The 15,912-nt window shown below is 36.4% G+C and overlaps 1 protein-coding gene across 1 annotated transcript in view; it reads left to right on the top strand.

The window, feature by feature from the left end:
• Window positions 1-412: 412 nt before the first annotated feature.
• Window positions 413-15,912, top strand: part of Abca5 (ATP binding cassette subfamily A member 5) — a 65,205-nt gene continuing 49,705 nt past the window's right edge. The window contains exons 1-7 of the mRNA XM_051158965.1: window positions 413-547; window positions 1,764-1,968; window positions 3,191-3,352; window positions 6,892-6,980; window positions 9,845-10,074; window positions 10,871-11,012; window positions 14,324-14,512. Of these exons, the coding sequence (XP_051014922.1) occupies window positions 446-547; window positions 1,764-1,968; window positions 3,191-3,352; window positions 6,892-6,980; window positions 9,845-10,074; window positions 10,871-11,012; window positions 14,324-14,512 (1,119 nt within the window). The 5' untranslated portion in view covers window positions 413-445. The remainder of the gene's footprint in view (window positions 548-1,763; window positions 1,969-3,190; window positions 3,353-6,891; window positions 6,981-9,844; window positions 10,075-10,870; window positions 11,013-14,323; window positions 14,513-15,912) is intronic.

Raw genomic sequence — 15,912 nt, 5'->3', positions numbered from 1 at the left:
TTTGTTTGTTTTGTTTTTCAAGACAGGGTTTCTCTGTGTAGCCTTGACTGTCCTGGACTTGCTCTGTAGGCTAGGCTGGCCTCGAACTCACAGTGATCTGCCTGGCATAAGTCGACTTCTTAAGGCCTTCTTTCCTTGGTCCCCACTTCTCATGTGTTCAGTTTGAGGGATCCCAGAGGAGAAAAGGTGGTCAGCTCACTGCTGGTTTGGGGCTGTTTCAAATATTAATGTTGCCTGTCTCCTGTGTTGTTACATACGTTGTAGAGTTGTCAGATTGCTCCTTCACGCACTCTGTACAAGTAGAGGAGAGAGATGGCAGCGTGCTTAACTTCATTTTACTTGTGAATGAAAAACATCAATGTCTTTGCCATTAAATATCACACATGCTTTACGGTATAGTTCAATGTTTGTTTGTGTTTCTTTTTAATAACCTGACCCAGAAAACATGGCTACTGCAATTAGGGATGTGGGAGTTTGGAGACAGACCAGAACACTTCTGCTGAAAAATTACCTAATTAAATGTAGGACTAAAAAAAGTAGTGTTCAGGTAAGTCAAAACTATTCACTATTATGTCTTCTTGTGATTTGTTTTGCTCTGATGCATTCTATTTTTTGAGATAATTTTGCTGAATACATTTTTACTATATTATTTCCTTCAGTTTGTTTATAAAATAAAAGCATATTGTTTTGTTTCTGATAGTGAGGATAAAAAGAGAAAAGAACTAATGCTCCTAAATATATCAGTGATTCAATTCAGTTAACTTCCAATATCAACATGTAATTTTGAAATGTAGGCATGCATTTTCTCCCCATTGATGATATAACATTCCACAGATACCTTTTTGGAACAATATTACATAATTTTATTCTCCCCCACTTCCCCACTTTATGGTCTCTGAATTAAGTTGCAAGGAATACTAAAATTATGTCACAAGAGTAATATTCTAAAATGGAGTGCTTTTGGTAAAAGAAAGTAGGAAGTCTAGCTAACCAACTGGCAGTAATTTCAAGTATGGGATGTCTCCTGAAACTAGCAAAACAATTAAGGAACAAGATAAAATAATAGCTCATTCCTAGTAAAGCAGTCCATAAAACTAATTAAGTGTAATTTTTGTAATATAATTTTAGTATTAGTGTAGTATTATTTTAAATTAGGAACCGAAGAGTTTTTCAGTTACTTATTTACTTTTTTTTTCTTTTTTTCCAAAGGTATTTCCTTGTAGGGATTTGTTTTACAAGGTGCTTTAAGATTTTGTGAATAAATATAGTGGGTCTCCTTTTTTTTTTTTTTTCTGAGATGAGTTTCTCCTTGTAACAGCCCTGGTTTGGGGTCCTGGAACTCACTTTGCAGATGAGGCTGGCCTCTGCCTACCCCAGGCTGGCCTCAGCCTCTTCAGTTTTGAGATTAAGGGCATGTGCCACTACCACCCAGCAAATATAGTGGGTTTTAAATCAGTACTCTTAAGACAATTAAACATTACTTATTTATGTAACTTTACTATATAAGTTGAGTATTAAGACATTTCAGTAAAACTGAATGCATACTGAAAATGATTGAACGATTGACCGTGTTTGGATTTGTTGTGGTGCTCCACACAATAATTCTTTTAGGGTAGACTGCTTTACTTTCTCTACATAGGAGAGGGCAACAGTATTTATTTTTCCCCTATATATATTTGCATAGAAATCTTGGTTTGTTGTTGTTTTTGCCACTTTCCATGTACTTTGTAATCACTTTTGGTTTTTTTTTTTTTTTTTTGTAGGAAATTCTTTTTCCTCTATTTTTTTTATTTTGGCTAATATTAATTAGCATGATGCATCCAAATAAGAAATATGAAGAAGTATCTGATATGGAACTGAACCCTATGGACAAATCTATCCTTTCTAACCTTATTCTTGGATATACCCCAGTGACTAATATTACAAGCAGCATTATGCAGAGAGTATCTACCGATCATCTTCCTGATGGTATTGTAGCCTTTTTGAAATACTTGGTTTTTTTTTTTTAATGCATACGTTATATGCATTTGTGAGTGTATGTATATGTGTGTGCAGGTGCCCATGGAAACCAGAATACCCTTTTAATTCCTTGGAGCTGGAGTTACTGCAATCCAATGTGATCAGCTAGGTGTCATGTATGAGAACATTAGCATGTGGAGAGTTAAGTCGCTAATATGTACTTGCACAGCTAATGAATAATGAAGCACCAATCCCCTTGACCACAAATTCTGGAGCTTCTGTGGTGAAGTCATGTAATGTAAACACAACTGCAGTACAGTTATTTTTAAAAATCATCTATCTTTTGTGATAGAGTAGGTACAGAATTTTCCCCATTTAGCTTCTGAAGAGGAATAAGCAATATTAGGTGTAAATGATGGTTTTTATTCAGAGAAGACTTCACAGAGTTTTGACATAATTGCTAACGTACATTTAGGGGTGTTTAGCTATGGGTATACAGGCTACATGCAGTTGAGGTGGAGGATAGCTGTGAGTACAGCTCAACACAAAATTACTTAAACCATTGGATTTTTTTTTTTTTGTAACTCGATTGCGTGATTCTTGAGCATGAACCTAGTAGGTGATCGATCATTGTATCACAGTGTCAAAAAGCTGGACATGCCTGGAAGAATTTTCTTCATAGAAACAAGTAATTAGAAATAAGACTCCAATTATTAGGAGCTATTTTACTTTGAAAGAAGTAATTGAGTTGCATCATTATTTTTACAATTTTATTTCTGTCATAAATTTTACAGACTTTAAGAAACGTAGATAGCATGTTCAAGGACCAAGGCTTATTTCAGCACCAAAACCCAAAAAGATTTACAAGTGGATATGATATCAAAACTCTTCTGCATTCGAACATTGAATTAGAATGTATTAGAATGCATTGAAACTTTCAAATAGCATGCTTTGATGAAATAGCTTACATATACTGTATCATAGATGTAAATTATGTATAATAACATAATTTATGTGACCAGGTCACAACTTACTATCTATAAAATAATATTGTTTATCATTTTATGGCATTATTTTCTTTGCAGTTATTTTCATTTTCTAAGAAATTAGTAAGATAAAAGTACTGATAAAATATTCTGTTTATGAAATACAGTAATAAAATGGATCTATTATTGTTACAGTAAGCTGTTGGCAATTTGTACATTTATTACATTGTTCTAATATTTTATAGTTATAATTACTGAAGAATATGCAAATGAGAATGAAATGCTAGCATCCAGTCTTTCTAAGACCAGCAACTTTGTAGGTGTGGTTTTCAAAGACATCATGTCCTATGAACTTCGTTTTTTCCCCGATATGATTCCAGTATCTTCTATTTACATGGATTCAAGAGGTAAACAACTTTTATCTAATCATTGAACTAAATGTTAAATGCATTTCTTTATACTCCAAATAAGATGGTGTTCATTACTGTCATGTACAACTGTACTTATTTTTAGGAAAACTACTATGGGCAGTGTGAGGTTGGATGTGGTGGCACTCACCTTTTCTCCCAGGCAGCTTTCTGTGTCTTCAGGGCTAGCCTGGCTTACATAGTGCGTTCTGGGCCAGCTGGAGTCCATGGTGAGACCCTGTATCTAGAAATAAAAATTGGGTATGCATAAGTATCCAAATATATATCTATATTATATGTATGCTATATAAAATAGCTATATTATTCATTTTAATTTTAATGTGCTTATGTAAATGTCAATTACAGTTAAAAGACAAAATTGTATCTTTTATTGTATGACTTTCTAAATATATTTTCCTTCATATACCTATTTTCACTGTGGTATGATATAAATGTTTAAAATCTCAAGGTCTCCTACCAGTGAAATTCCTTAAGTTTACATTTGAAACATAGAAAACTGCCTTCAGTTGTTTAAACCCATGAAAAGATAGTATCAACTGTTTACTGTGCCATATTACCTTCACTATTAAGCTTGGCTAGCTTATTCCAAGCTTTTCCTTTATTCCAAAAGCTTTTGTGGAAAATTCTTAGGTCTCTTTTTATGAACTTGGACCTGTTCACGTATATGTCAGATGCTCTAAAATGTGCAGTGTGGAATGATTTACCTTAAAAAATAAAAGTGATTTGTTTTATTTTATATTCATGAGTATTTTGCCTGTTCGTATGTATGTGCATCTGTGCATGCTTCGTGTTCTGTGCGTGCACGCGCGCGTATACACACACACACGCACACACACACACACACACTCCCCGTGGAGTCTATTTGCTGGTCAGCTATTTCTGAACATGAGATCTGGCCTGGATTGGTTCATATACTCAGTGTCATTCCATTAGAGAAAACTGATTTTCTCTCTTCCAGCAGATATAAATGACAGTTCCACTGTTAATCTTTATCCTAGTGGCTAGGTTCACATCCATCTGTCCATACATTCATTCATCTTTTTAAAAAGTATAACAAAATAAAATAAAGACTATGACATTGAAGTCAGACTAGAACGACCAACAGAAGGAAAAGAGCCCAAGAGAGGGCACATGAGTCAGAGACCCACTCACTCATACGCTTAGGAAGCCCACAGAGACTAAACTGGGGACAGTTATATAAGCGCAGAGGACCTGCTTTGGTCTTGTTGAGTTTTTATGAGCTTTGCTCATGTTGGTTTTAGAGGGCCTTGCTTTCTTGGTGGCTTCATCCCCTTTGGCTCTTACATTCTTTATGCCTCCTCTTCCTCAGGCTTCCCTGAGCTCTGAGGAGAGGGATTTGATGGAGACATCTCATGAATATCCTATAGTCTCTTATTCTCTGTGTAATGTTTGGTTGTGGGTTTCTATATTTGTTCCTATCTACTGCAGGAGAAAGCTTCTCTGATGATGGTTAAATAAAGTACAGATGTGTGAGTATAGCAGAATATCATCAGGAGTAATTTTATCCCTGCATTTTTGTTTTTCTTTCAGACCTGTATTATTTGGTTTTGGCCCAGGTCCCTGGGCTATCTAGTCTCTGGTTCTTGGTCACCCAAGCAGTGTTGGTTATGGGTTCCATAGAATGGAATAGGCTTTAAGTCAGATCAGCTATTTGTTGGTTACTCCCACAGACTTTGTGCCACCATTGTCGTAGGGTATCTTGTAGGTAATTCACCATTGTAGTTAAAGGGTTTGTGACTGACTTGATGTTGACATTTTGTTTTGATAGCATATAAAGTTCTTTCCTGTAACAAAGATGCTGGATCACAGGGGGAGGCGCAAGCTCGACGCCTCTATGTTCAGTGAGTTGTGTTGGTGCTGTCTTCAGCAGTGGGGCCTTGCTGCCAGTTTGTGGAGTGCAACCTGTAGTCTTGGTAACAGCCTGGGTTGTTTGGAGATTCCTGTGGGGCCCTGTTGACCAACAACTCAATTAGATGTAACCCAAACCTGATATTGGGAGCTTCATTTGGTGACAAGAAATGGCCAGTCAGGTCTCTGTCTCTCCCATTATTAGATGTTTTCATTTAGCTCACCTTTGTATATGTTTAGGTTTTAGGTTTTACCTTATTAGACTTCATTAGACTTCTATACTACCCCTCAAATATCCATTAATTTTAGCTCCCTCTCCCTGTATTCCCTCCCTCGTTCTCCTCTTTCCTCCCCATCTTCACTTGATCTCCCATTCCAGACCCTCTCTTCAATATATGCATAAATATGGCTTTCCTTTCCTAATGAGATCTGTCTGTTCCCTCTAGTCTCTTGCTCTATACCTATCTTCCATGGCTTTATGGATTGTAGCTTGGTTGTCATTGACTTCATCACTAATATCCATATAGAAATGAATACACTCCATCTTTGTCTTTCTGGGTCTGAGATTCATTATTCAGGATGATTTTTTATTTTTTATTTTTTATTTTTAGTTCCATCCATTTGCCTGCACATTTTGTGATGCCTTTTTTTTTTTTTTAATGGCTGAGTAGTACTCTGTTGTATAATTATATCACATTTTCTTTATCCATTCTGCTATTGAAGGGCATCTAGGTTGTTTCCAGTTTCTGGCTATTATGAAAAGAGCAATGAACATGGTTGAGCAAGTGTCTCTGTGGTAGGATGAATCATTCTTTGGGTATATGCCCAAGAGTAGTGTAGTTGGAACTTCAGGTAGATTGATTCCCATCTTCTTGAGGAATAGCCACACCGATGTCCATAATGGCAGCCAGTATTCTTAACCACTGAGCCATCTCTCCAACCATAGAAAGTGACTTTTAAATAATTATGTTTATAGTGAATTGGCATCTTTATTCATTTACCATCCACTATCCCATCACATATAATTTTTGCTTTATTTTATATGAGGTGTGTGTGTGTGTGTGTGTGTGTGTGTGTGTGTTATGTGAAATGCGTGTGACTGTATGTAAATTCTGCTGTATCTGTGTTGGAGGTCAGAGGACAACTTTTGGAAGTTGGGTTTCTTTTATCTTGTTGAAGCAGGGTTTCTTCTGTTGTTTCTACTGCTTTGTACCCCAGGCTAGCCCATGACCCTCTGTCATCTCACCAGAGGAATGCTTTGTACCCCAGGCTAGCTGGCCCATGACCCTCTGAGCATTTCTCCTGTCTGTCTGTCATCTCACCAGAGGAATGCTTGGGTTACACATACAAGGAACCATATCTGGACTTTTGTTGTTTTCATGGCTAGAACTTGGGTTCTCAGGCTTGTGTGGCAGGTACTTTTCCTCACTGACCCATCCTGCCAGCCCCTAACATGTATAATTTTGTCTGAGCATTCAAATCAATAGTAATCTTAACAGTACTTGTCTTCGAAGGATAGTAGCATGTTTTCTTTTACCCCATAGATATTGATTTATTATGCTCCTTTGGTAACTTGCCATGTTTTGTTTTCAGAAGAAAGCACTTACAATATTGTACAGAATCTGCATCGTATATTTTTCTCCTTATAGCTGACTGTTCAAAATCCTGTGATGCTGCTCAGTACTGGTCTTCAGGGTTTACAGTTTTACAGGCATCAATAGATGCTGCCATTATACAGGTAAATTTAAGAAAGGAAGAAAATCAAACCACATTTTAATAATTATTCCTTAATTCTTTAAAGCTGGAGTTGGTTAAATTACTTAAAAAATATATAATATAACTTATAATCATTTGATAAAAAGGATAAAATGGAAATTACATTTTCTAAGTTAATAGTTTTTGAAGCCTAACTTTATTGGATAGTTTTATGAATATTATTCACCATACTATGTATTGATATTATTTTGTATTTATTGATTATAGGTAATATTTCTGAACTATTCATGTATTATGAAGGATCTGAGCTTTTAGACCTTTCCTCTTGAACACACATAAGTTAAAGAAGATGGCTGCTTTTATTATCTTAATTGTAATGCTAGCTTTTGTTTTTTATTTAATAAATATCTTCTTTATTAAATTTTTTTTAATTTTTTAAGTTATGTTCTAATATAAATTCATTTAATGTTTACAACTCTCTGAGACAGAAACTGAAATAAGGTAATCTCAGGTAACTTAAGGACTCTGAAGAACTGGCAGAGGACCAGTTTATGGTCCTTTGACTCCTCAGTCTGTTCTTCAGTACAATTCTGCCTCTAAGATGCTGCATATATTCTTAAATTATGTTCTAAAGATAGGACCTGATTCAACATTCAACATGTCCCACTTTAGAAAAACGAGCCTTAAATTTTGTGCCTTAGGATTTCATACCACATTTCTCCATTTTCTCTAGGATCTGTGAGGTTTTTCCTATTTGGTGTTTCAAATAGATACTTATTAAGAAATATTTTAATTTAAAAAATGCATATGGCTGGGCAGTGGTAGCGCATGTCTTTTATCCCAGCACTCAGGAGGCAGAGACAGGCGAATCTCTGTGAGTTCAAGGCCAGCCTGGTCTACAGAATGAGTTCCAGGACAGCCAGTGCCACAGAAAGATAAACTGTGTATTGAAAACAAACACACAAACAAAAATGCATATGAACAGTCTTTATACATTCAGAGTATGTATGAATGGTGATAGAAGAGGAATTGAAATCTAAACAAGAGTCCTGCCTCTCCTAGTTGTTAAATTCCTAGGTAGTACATTGACTTAAAATAATACTTTTGTGTGTGTGTGTGAGACAAGATTCTTACAAGAACCAAAGAAAGGGATATATGTAGAATTGCCTTATAAATTCTTACAGTCAACATGCAGTGAACATATTGGGGTTCTGTAATAGTGTACTGGTTCAATTGTATTGTTTAAGATAAAGATGGAAGTATTAGATGTGTCGCTGTGTTGCTGCTACAGAACTTAATTGTGCTTTAGTCAGACATTAGCCACTACAAGCACAGAGCACTGTGAAGAGTACAGACTTGTAGGTTAGGCATTTATTGGAATATTAGAAGTATCAAGTGGTAAACATTTTTATTACATAATTCTGTAAATATAGCTGGGTGTGGTGGCACATGCCTTTAATCCCAGCACTCAGGATGTAGAGGTAGGCAGATCACTGTGAGTTTGAGGGCAGCTTGGTCTACAAAGTGAGTCCAGGACAGCCAGGGCTACGCAGAGAGACCCTGTCTCAAAAACACAAAACAAAACAAAAATTCTGTAAATATGTTGTGTATGTATCAGCTTCCCCCCTCTACCCCTCTCCCGACAAGGTTTCTCTGTGTAGCCTTGGCTGTCCTGGACTTGCTTTGTAGACCAGGCTGGCCTCGAACTCACAGTGATCCGCCTGCCTCTGCCTCCCAAGTGCTGGAATTAAAGGTGTGTTCTACCATGCCTGGCATGTAAAGTTTTAAAGCAGTAAGAAAACATGCTCTTTAAAAAATTTTACTTACCTTTATTTTACGTGCCATGGTGTTTGCTTACTTGTGTGTCTATATGAATGCCAGATCTTGGAGTTACAGACAATGTGACTTGCCATGCAGGTGCTGGGATTTGAAACTAGGTTCTCTGGAAAGCAGTCAGTGCTCTTAACCATTGAGCCATCTCTCTAGCCCCAGAAAGCATGTTCTTTAAGAGAGCTTTTTAAATATAGCCACAGGAAGGGTGGCTATTAATCATTCTATCAAGCCTCAGCGTTGAAGTAGCATATTCTTTTCTTTTTCTTTTAAAAAATGTTCTATTTATTTTTATTTTATGAGCATTGGTGTTTTTCCTGCATGTATATCTGTGTGAGGGTGTCAGATTGCCAGGAACAAGAGTTACAGACAGTTGTGAGCTGCCATGTGGGTGCTGGGAATTGAACCTGGGTCCTCTGGAAGAGTAGCCAGTGCTCTTAACCACTGAGCCATCTCCACCCCCAGTTGAAGTTTAAAGAAAAAACATCATTTTGGCATTAGTGAGAGTAGCATGCACATCATTTATCTACCAGGAATGAAAGATTTCGCAGAACTGGTTTCATTTTCGTAAGTGAAACATATGCTTTTATTTATTTTTATTTTTCAAGACAGAGTTTCTTTGTGTAGCTTTGGCTGTTTTGGACTCACTTTGTAGACTAGGCTGGCCTCAAACTCACAGCGATCCACCTGCCTCTGCCTCCCGAGTGCTGGGATTACAGGTGTGCACCACCACCCCCGGCTTGAAGCATATTCTTATTATGCCTTTAATCTGCTTAATGTGGTAATAAATTTGTATGATTTTATTTTATTGGATGAATTAATCAAAATTTAATCATTCAAAATCTTCAAACTTTTAATTTCTAGAATGAATTAAAAGTAGAATTCTACTTTATATTATGATATTATGGTCACTCACCCTATTTCAGGTGTGTGACTTTTTGAGTATTTTATTTGCATGAGGTTATGTACTAATTTAAGGTGTATAATAAGCATATTTTATTAGGAGCTATTGTCACAATTAAAGTAATTAAATGTATTTACATTTTCTAATTATAGTTGAAGACCAATGTTTCTCTGTGGAAGGAGCTGGAGTCAATTAAAGCTGTTATTATGGGGGAAACTGCTGCTGTAGAAATAGATACCTTTCCCCGTGGAGTCATTTTAATATATCTAGTTATTGCATTTTCACCTTTTGGATACTTTTTGGCAATTCACATTGTAGCAGAAAAAGAAAAAAAGTTAAAGGAATTTTTAAAAATAATGGGACTTCATGACACTGCTTTTTGGTATGTTTAATGATTTATTATTTATTATAATTTACAGTTATATTAAATATACTGATTTTAAGCCATATACTTTTGTTTGCCCAGTTTGGTATAGTGCAGATCCTGATTCCTCCTCATATTTTCATTTTTCTTAGAATATGAGATTTTTAAAATTGAAATTGCTAGATGAATTTAGCTTAGTGACTAACATGTATAAACTCAAGTGCTTAAAATAAATTTGAATTTTTTAAATGATTTTTTTTTTTAGTGCTACTGGAAAAATAAAGTATAAAGAAATAACTAATTATAGTTTCATTGAGCTCTGATTCGAAGGGAAATACTGAGTTAAAATAGTGACTCTGGTTGATCTCATTAACCAGTGGCCCAACTTGCATAGGTATGATAATTATTGCCATTAATTGGTAAGGACTTTTGGGTTTATGACACTAAAGCCATCAGGAGTTTAAGTATAGTTCATTTCATAAAGAAAACAATCATATTAACTTAGTAAACTCTTACAGTTTACTTATAGTGCTCGCAGGCTTTTGAGAGTATTAGCTTTAATCATGAATTGCTCTTAAATTAAAGCTTTTGACTCTGAGAAATAGCATTTTATATCATTCACATCCACCTGTGGCTTGACTAGTACTTTATTCTTGACTCCCTAGCAATATTAATGTTCAGCACATGAAAATATGCGAACAAAGTAATTAAATATGGCTAAAACAAATTAGAAATTTAGTGTAAAGTGATTTTTTTTCCCCACTAATGAAGCCTGGTTCATTTGATTATAAATGTGTTTGCACTTCCATTGTAGGCTTTCCTGGGTTCTTCTGTACACAAGCTTAATTTTCCTCATGTCGCTTCTTATGGCTGTCATTGCAACGGCTTCTTCCTTATTCCCTCAGAGTAGCAGCCTAGTGATTTTTCTACTGTTCTTCCTGTATGGATTATCATCTGTGAGTATTTTAACGCAAACTGCCAAGGTACTTGGTAATGTAGTTAAGGTCTTTCTCTTTAGTTAACGTAGTCAATTTTACATTAAAAACGTTTTTTACTAAGTTACAGATAAATAACTAAATAGTATATGATATAGTATTTTATTGCCATGTTTTTCAAAAATTACAATATAATCTCATGTTTAAATCTAATTTGTTTTGGTGCGTCATATTTTATATGTAGTTCTATAGTTGTCTTTATATAGTCATGTGGAAAATTGCGCTGCTATATTATTTTTCTCCCTTCATGAGGCCCTGGCCTTTTCAAGTTAGTTTATATTATAGGATAGTTTTAAAGCTTTTCTTTGTTTTTTTAAATGTAGTTTTTAAAATAAATTAATTAACCTTGCATCCAGATGCTCCCTCTCCCTCTTCTCCTCCCAGTTCCTTCCTCTGCCCTATGTCCCCTCCTTTTCCCTCAGAAAAGGTAAGGCCTCCCATGGATATCAACCCATCTTGGCATATCAAGCTGTAGTAGGACTAGGCACATCTCCTCTTATTGAGGCTAGGCAAGGTAGCCCAGTTAGGGGAGACAGGAGAGTCAGAGACAACCCCTGTTCCTGCTGTTAGGCGAACCACATGAGAACCAAGCTGCACATCTGCTGCAGATGTGTAGGGGCCTAGGTTTCCTTTCCATGCATGGTTTCAAGTTGTGGTTCAGTCTCTGTGAGTCCCTATGGGCCCAGCTTAGGTGATTCTGAAGGTTTTCTTGTGTCCTTGACCCCTCTGGTTCCTTTAATCTTTTCCTCCTCCTCTTCCCTAAGATTCCCTGAGCTCTGCCTGATGTTTGGCTGTGGGCCTCTGTAGGTACTGGGAGAAACCTCTCAGAGGGCAGTTATTCTAGGCTCCTGTTTGCAAGTATAACTGAATATCATTAATAGTGTCAGGAATGTGCTTGCTCATGTGATGGGTCTCAAGATGGACCAGTCATTGATAGGCCATTCCCTCAATTTCTATTCCATCTTTATCCCTGCATATCTTGTAGGCAGGACAACTTTTGTGTTCTTGGGTATAGTTAGACTCTTTGGGTTGGAGTTTTCCTTCTAGTATATTCTGTAGGCTGGATTTGTGCAAAGGTGCTGTTTAAATTTGTTTTTTGTCATGGAATATATTGTTTTGTCCATCTATGGGCTCACATCTGTGGTATCTTAGAGTTTGCAAAGACATCTGCCTAGGCCTTTCTGGCTTTTAGAGTCTCTGTTGAGAAGTTGTGTGGAATTCTGATAGGTCTGCCTTTGATGTTACTTGACCTTTTTTCCTTGCAGCTTTTAATATTCTTTCTTTGTTTTGTACATTTACTGTTTTGATTATTATGTGGCAAGAGGATTTCCTTTTCTGGTCCAATCTATTTGGTGTTCTGTAAGCTTCTTGTATGTTTATAGGCATCTCTTTCTTTAGGCTGGGGGAATTTTCTTCTATGATTTTGGTACAAATAAACTCTGGGCCTTCGAGTCAGGAATCTTCTCTTTCTTTTCTACCTGTTATTCTTAGGTTTCATCTTTTCATAGCATCCCAGATTTCTTGGATGTTTTGTATCCGGAACTTTTTAGATGTATCATTTCCATTGACTGATGTATTGATTTCTTGAATCATGTCTTCTATGCCTGAGATTCTCTCTTCCATCTCTTGTATTCTGTTGGTGATGCTTGTGTCTGTAGTTCCTGCTCTCTTCCCTAGGTTTTCCACACCCAGGATTTCCTCAGTTTGTGTTTTCTCTTTTGCGTCTATTTCCATTTTCAGGTCTTCGACTGTTATATTCATTTTCTTCGCCTGTTTGATTATTTTTTTCTGTATTTCTTTAAGGGATGTATTACTTTCCTCTTTATAGGCCTCTATCCCTTTGTAGTTCTGGTTTTTGGCTTTTCAAGACAGAGATCCTCTGTAGCATTGGCTGTCCTGGACTTGCTTTGTAGGCCAGCCTGGCCTCGAACTCACAGAGATCTGTCTGCCTCTCAGAGTGCTGCGATTACAGGCATGTGCCAGGCTAAGGCCTCTATCATTTTTGTAAGATTGGATTTAAGGTCATTTTCTCATGCTTTGCCTGTGTCCAGATAGGCAGGGCTTGTTGTAGTAGGGATAGCTGGGCTTTGACGGTGCCATGTTGCCCTGTTCTGCTCTTGTTCTGATGCTGGCCGTCAGCCATCTGGTTGTCCCTGGTGTTGGCTGGATGTTCCTTATGCCAGCAGGACTCCTTGGGAGTACAGGCAAAGCTGTGGGCCTGACAGTGGAGCTCGGGGAACAGCGTGCTGCCCACCTCTGCTGGCTTTGCCCCAGGTGGACTGGCCAGGCAGGGGATTGGTGGGAAGGGGTCTGACCTGGATGTTTCTGGGGTCCAGCAGGCTTCCTGAGGAAGGCAGGCAGAGCCATGGGCAGGATGATAGAGCTCAGGGGACAGCATGCTGCAGCTCACCTCTCCTGCTGTGTCCCAGCCAGCAAAGTGTAGTTCTTTAATAGTCTTGATATTCATTTGGAATATTGACTGAATGTTGAATATAGTGACTGACCTTTGTTTTAAGAGATTCCATTTGTCATTATGATTGGCCCATATGTATATTGTTAAATACTTTTACTGTCATTTCCATTTTATAAAACTAAATTATAAATAACTATTTCTGGCCTAATGGCCTAATATATAATTTCCAACACTCAGTCTAAAGTATAGGATACTTGTTTAAAAGCTTACTAAGGACCTGGGGGATGACTCACTGGTAAAGTGCTTGCCTGAGTTTAGATTTCCTTCACCCACATAAAGCCTGGGTACAACTGTATGTGTCCAAAGCTTCAGTGTGGAGGTTGGGGATTGGGAAGGTGACAGAATAAAAGCAAGTGGATCCCCAGAGCTAGTCTGCTAACACATGGCTTCTTATGGACTCTATTGTGTAAATGTAGTCATGTTTACCCAGCATTTGTATGAAAAGAAAGCATATTCCTGTAACAGAAATTATATATATGCATATGTGCATATATTATATATATACATATATAATTTTTATTTTATGTTCATTGGTGTTTTGCCTCCTTGTCTTTCTGAATGATGGTGTCAGTTCTTGGAGTTACAGACAGTTGTGAGCTGCCATGTCAGTGCTGGGATTTGAACCCGGGTCCTCTGGAGGAGCAGTAGTGCTCTTAACCACTGAGCCATCTCTCCAACCAGGAAGTTTAATAGATGTAGTTTCTCATGAACGTAACTTTCTTTGACAAAAAATAGTTATCTTTCCTTTTGTATCAATGTATAAGAGTTTTACACTAACCTTAACATTTATGCTTTTTAGGTGTTTTTTGCTTTAATGCTGACACCTCTTTTTAAAAAATCAAAACACGTGGGAGTAGTTGAGTTTTTTGTCACAGTGGCATTTGGATTTGTTGGCCTTCTGATAGTCCTCATGGAACGTTTCCCCAGATCGCTAGTGTGGCTCTTCAGCCCTTTGTGCCAGTGCACCTTTCTGATTGGTATTGCACAGGTTGGTAATATATTCATCTTTCATTCACCAAGTGTTTTCTCTTCTTGCCAATTCAATGTAAACAAACAATACTATAATTTCATGAGAAGAAATGTAAGAAAACTTAAATTTCACCAGAAACAAAGAAGTATACTAGCGAGTACATTTTATATCTGCTTTCATTTAGAATTTTTCCAACCTAGGTTTTCAATTGAATGTCTTGCTGACAAATACATCAGTTTTAAAAAAGATTAATTAATTAATTAATTAATTGTGTATATAGTGCTCTGCCTACACATACACCTGCAGATCAGAATTGCGCATCAGATCACATTATAGATGGTTGTGAGCCACCATGTGGTTGCTGGGAATTGAATTCAGGACCTCTGGAGGAGCAATCAGTGCCCTTAACTTCTGAGCCATCTCTCCAGCCCAAATTCTTAAGTTTTTTGCTTTAGTGTACCTCATAACACTGTTTTGGTATCATAACTCAGTTTATTAGAAGTTACTGGTTTAAGTTCCAAGTAATCTTCACTGCTCTATGGTAACATTTATAAATTTATTTTAGAAGAATGCTGAACAGAAAATTGTGCGTGACACAGAGCAAAGTTGTAATGATTAAAATAATAATTTTATTGATCTAAGAACTGTGGAATTGTCATTTATCTAAATAATGTTTAGAATTAGGGGCAGGAGAAATGTCTTAGTTGTTAAGAGAACTAGCTACTTTTTCAGGGGATCAAAGTTCAATTCTCAGTACCCACATGGTGTCTCTCAAGTGGTTATAAAACAAATTTTAAAATTAATAATATTTAGATTTATATATTTGTTTTTTCTTATGTATGTAGTCAGAATCAAATGAAAAAATCTCATAAGGAGCAATTTATAGAATAGAACATAAACTTAGTTATTGTACAAAGGAAATTATGGTTTCTTACTATATGTAATTTATGTGTGATATTATATAGATGCTTTATGAGGTAACATTAGAATAAATTATTTATAAATATCATATTAAGCAAGATTTAATTACTTAAGAGTCATTATTACACACCTTGAAACTTTATTGAGTCTTTTTCTTCAAAAAGTAGAACTATAGTCATACATTTTTGTTCGGAGTGACAGAACCCTTAAATATCATTTAATTGATCTCCTTCAGTTCAGAGATGAGAGGACTGAAATTGAGGAGTATTAATAAGTGAGTTTATTCAGGGAAAGGACTTGCACCTAAACAAGGCCTTAGCTCCAGAACGCTTCTCTTAACACATTTGCCTACTGTGTATATGTCAGTAATTGCATAAATCAAAACACTATCTTCTTTTCAGAATTATAGATGTGTTCACCATAATTTTATTCTGTAATATTTGTTTGGTCCATTTGCTTAGGTGTTATTAACACTATACTTTTATTTCCTTTGATTA

This window comes from Acomys russatus, chromosome 16 (assembly GCF_903995435.1).
Source record: "Acomys russatus chromosome 16, mAcoRus1.1, whole genome shotgun sequence".
NCBI classification, from domain to species: Eukaryota; Metazoa; Chordata; class Mammalia; order Rodentia; family Muridae; genus Acomys; species Acomys russatus.
The sequence above is the reverse complement of the archived record's forward strand: the minus strand, read 5'-3'. Positions and strand labels throughout refer to the sequence as shown.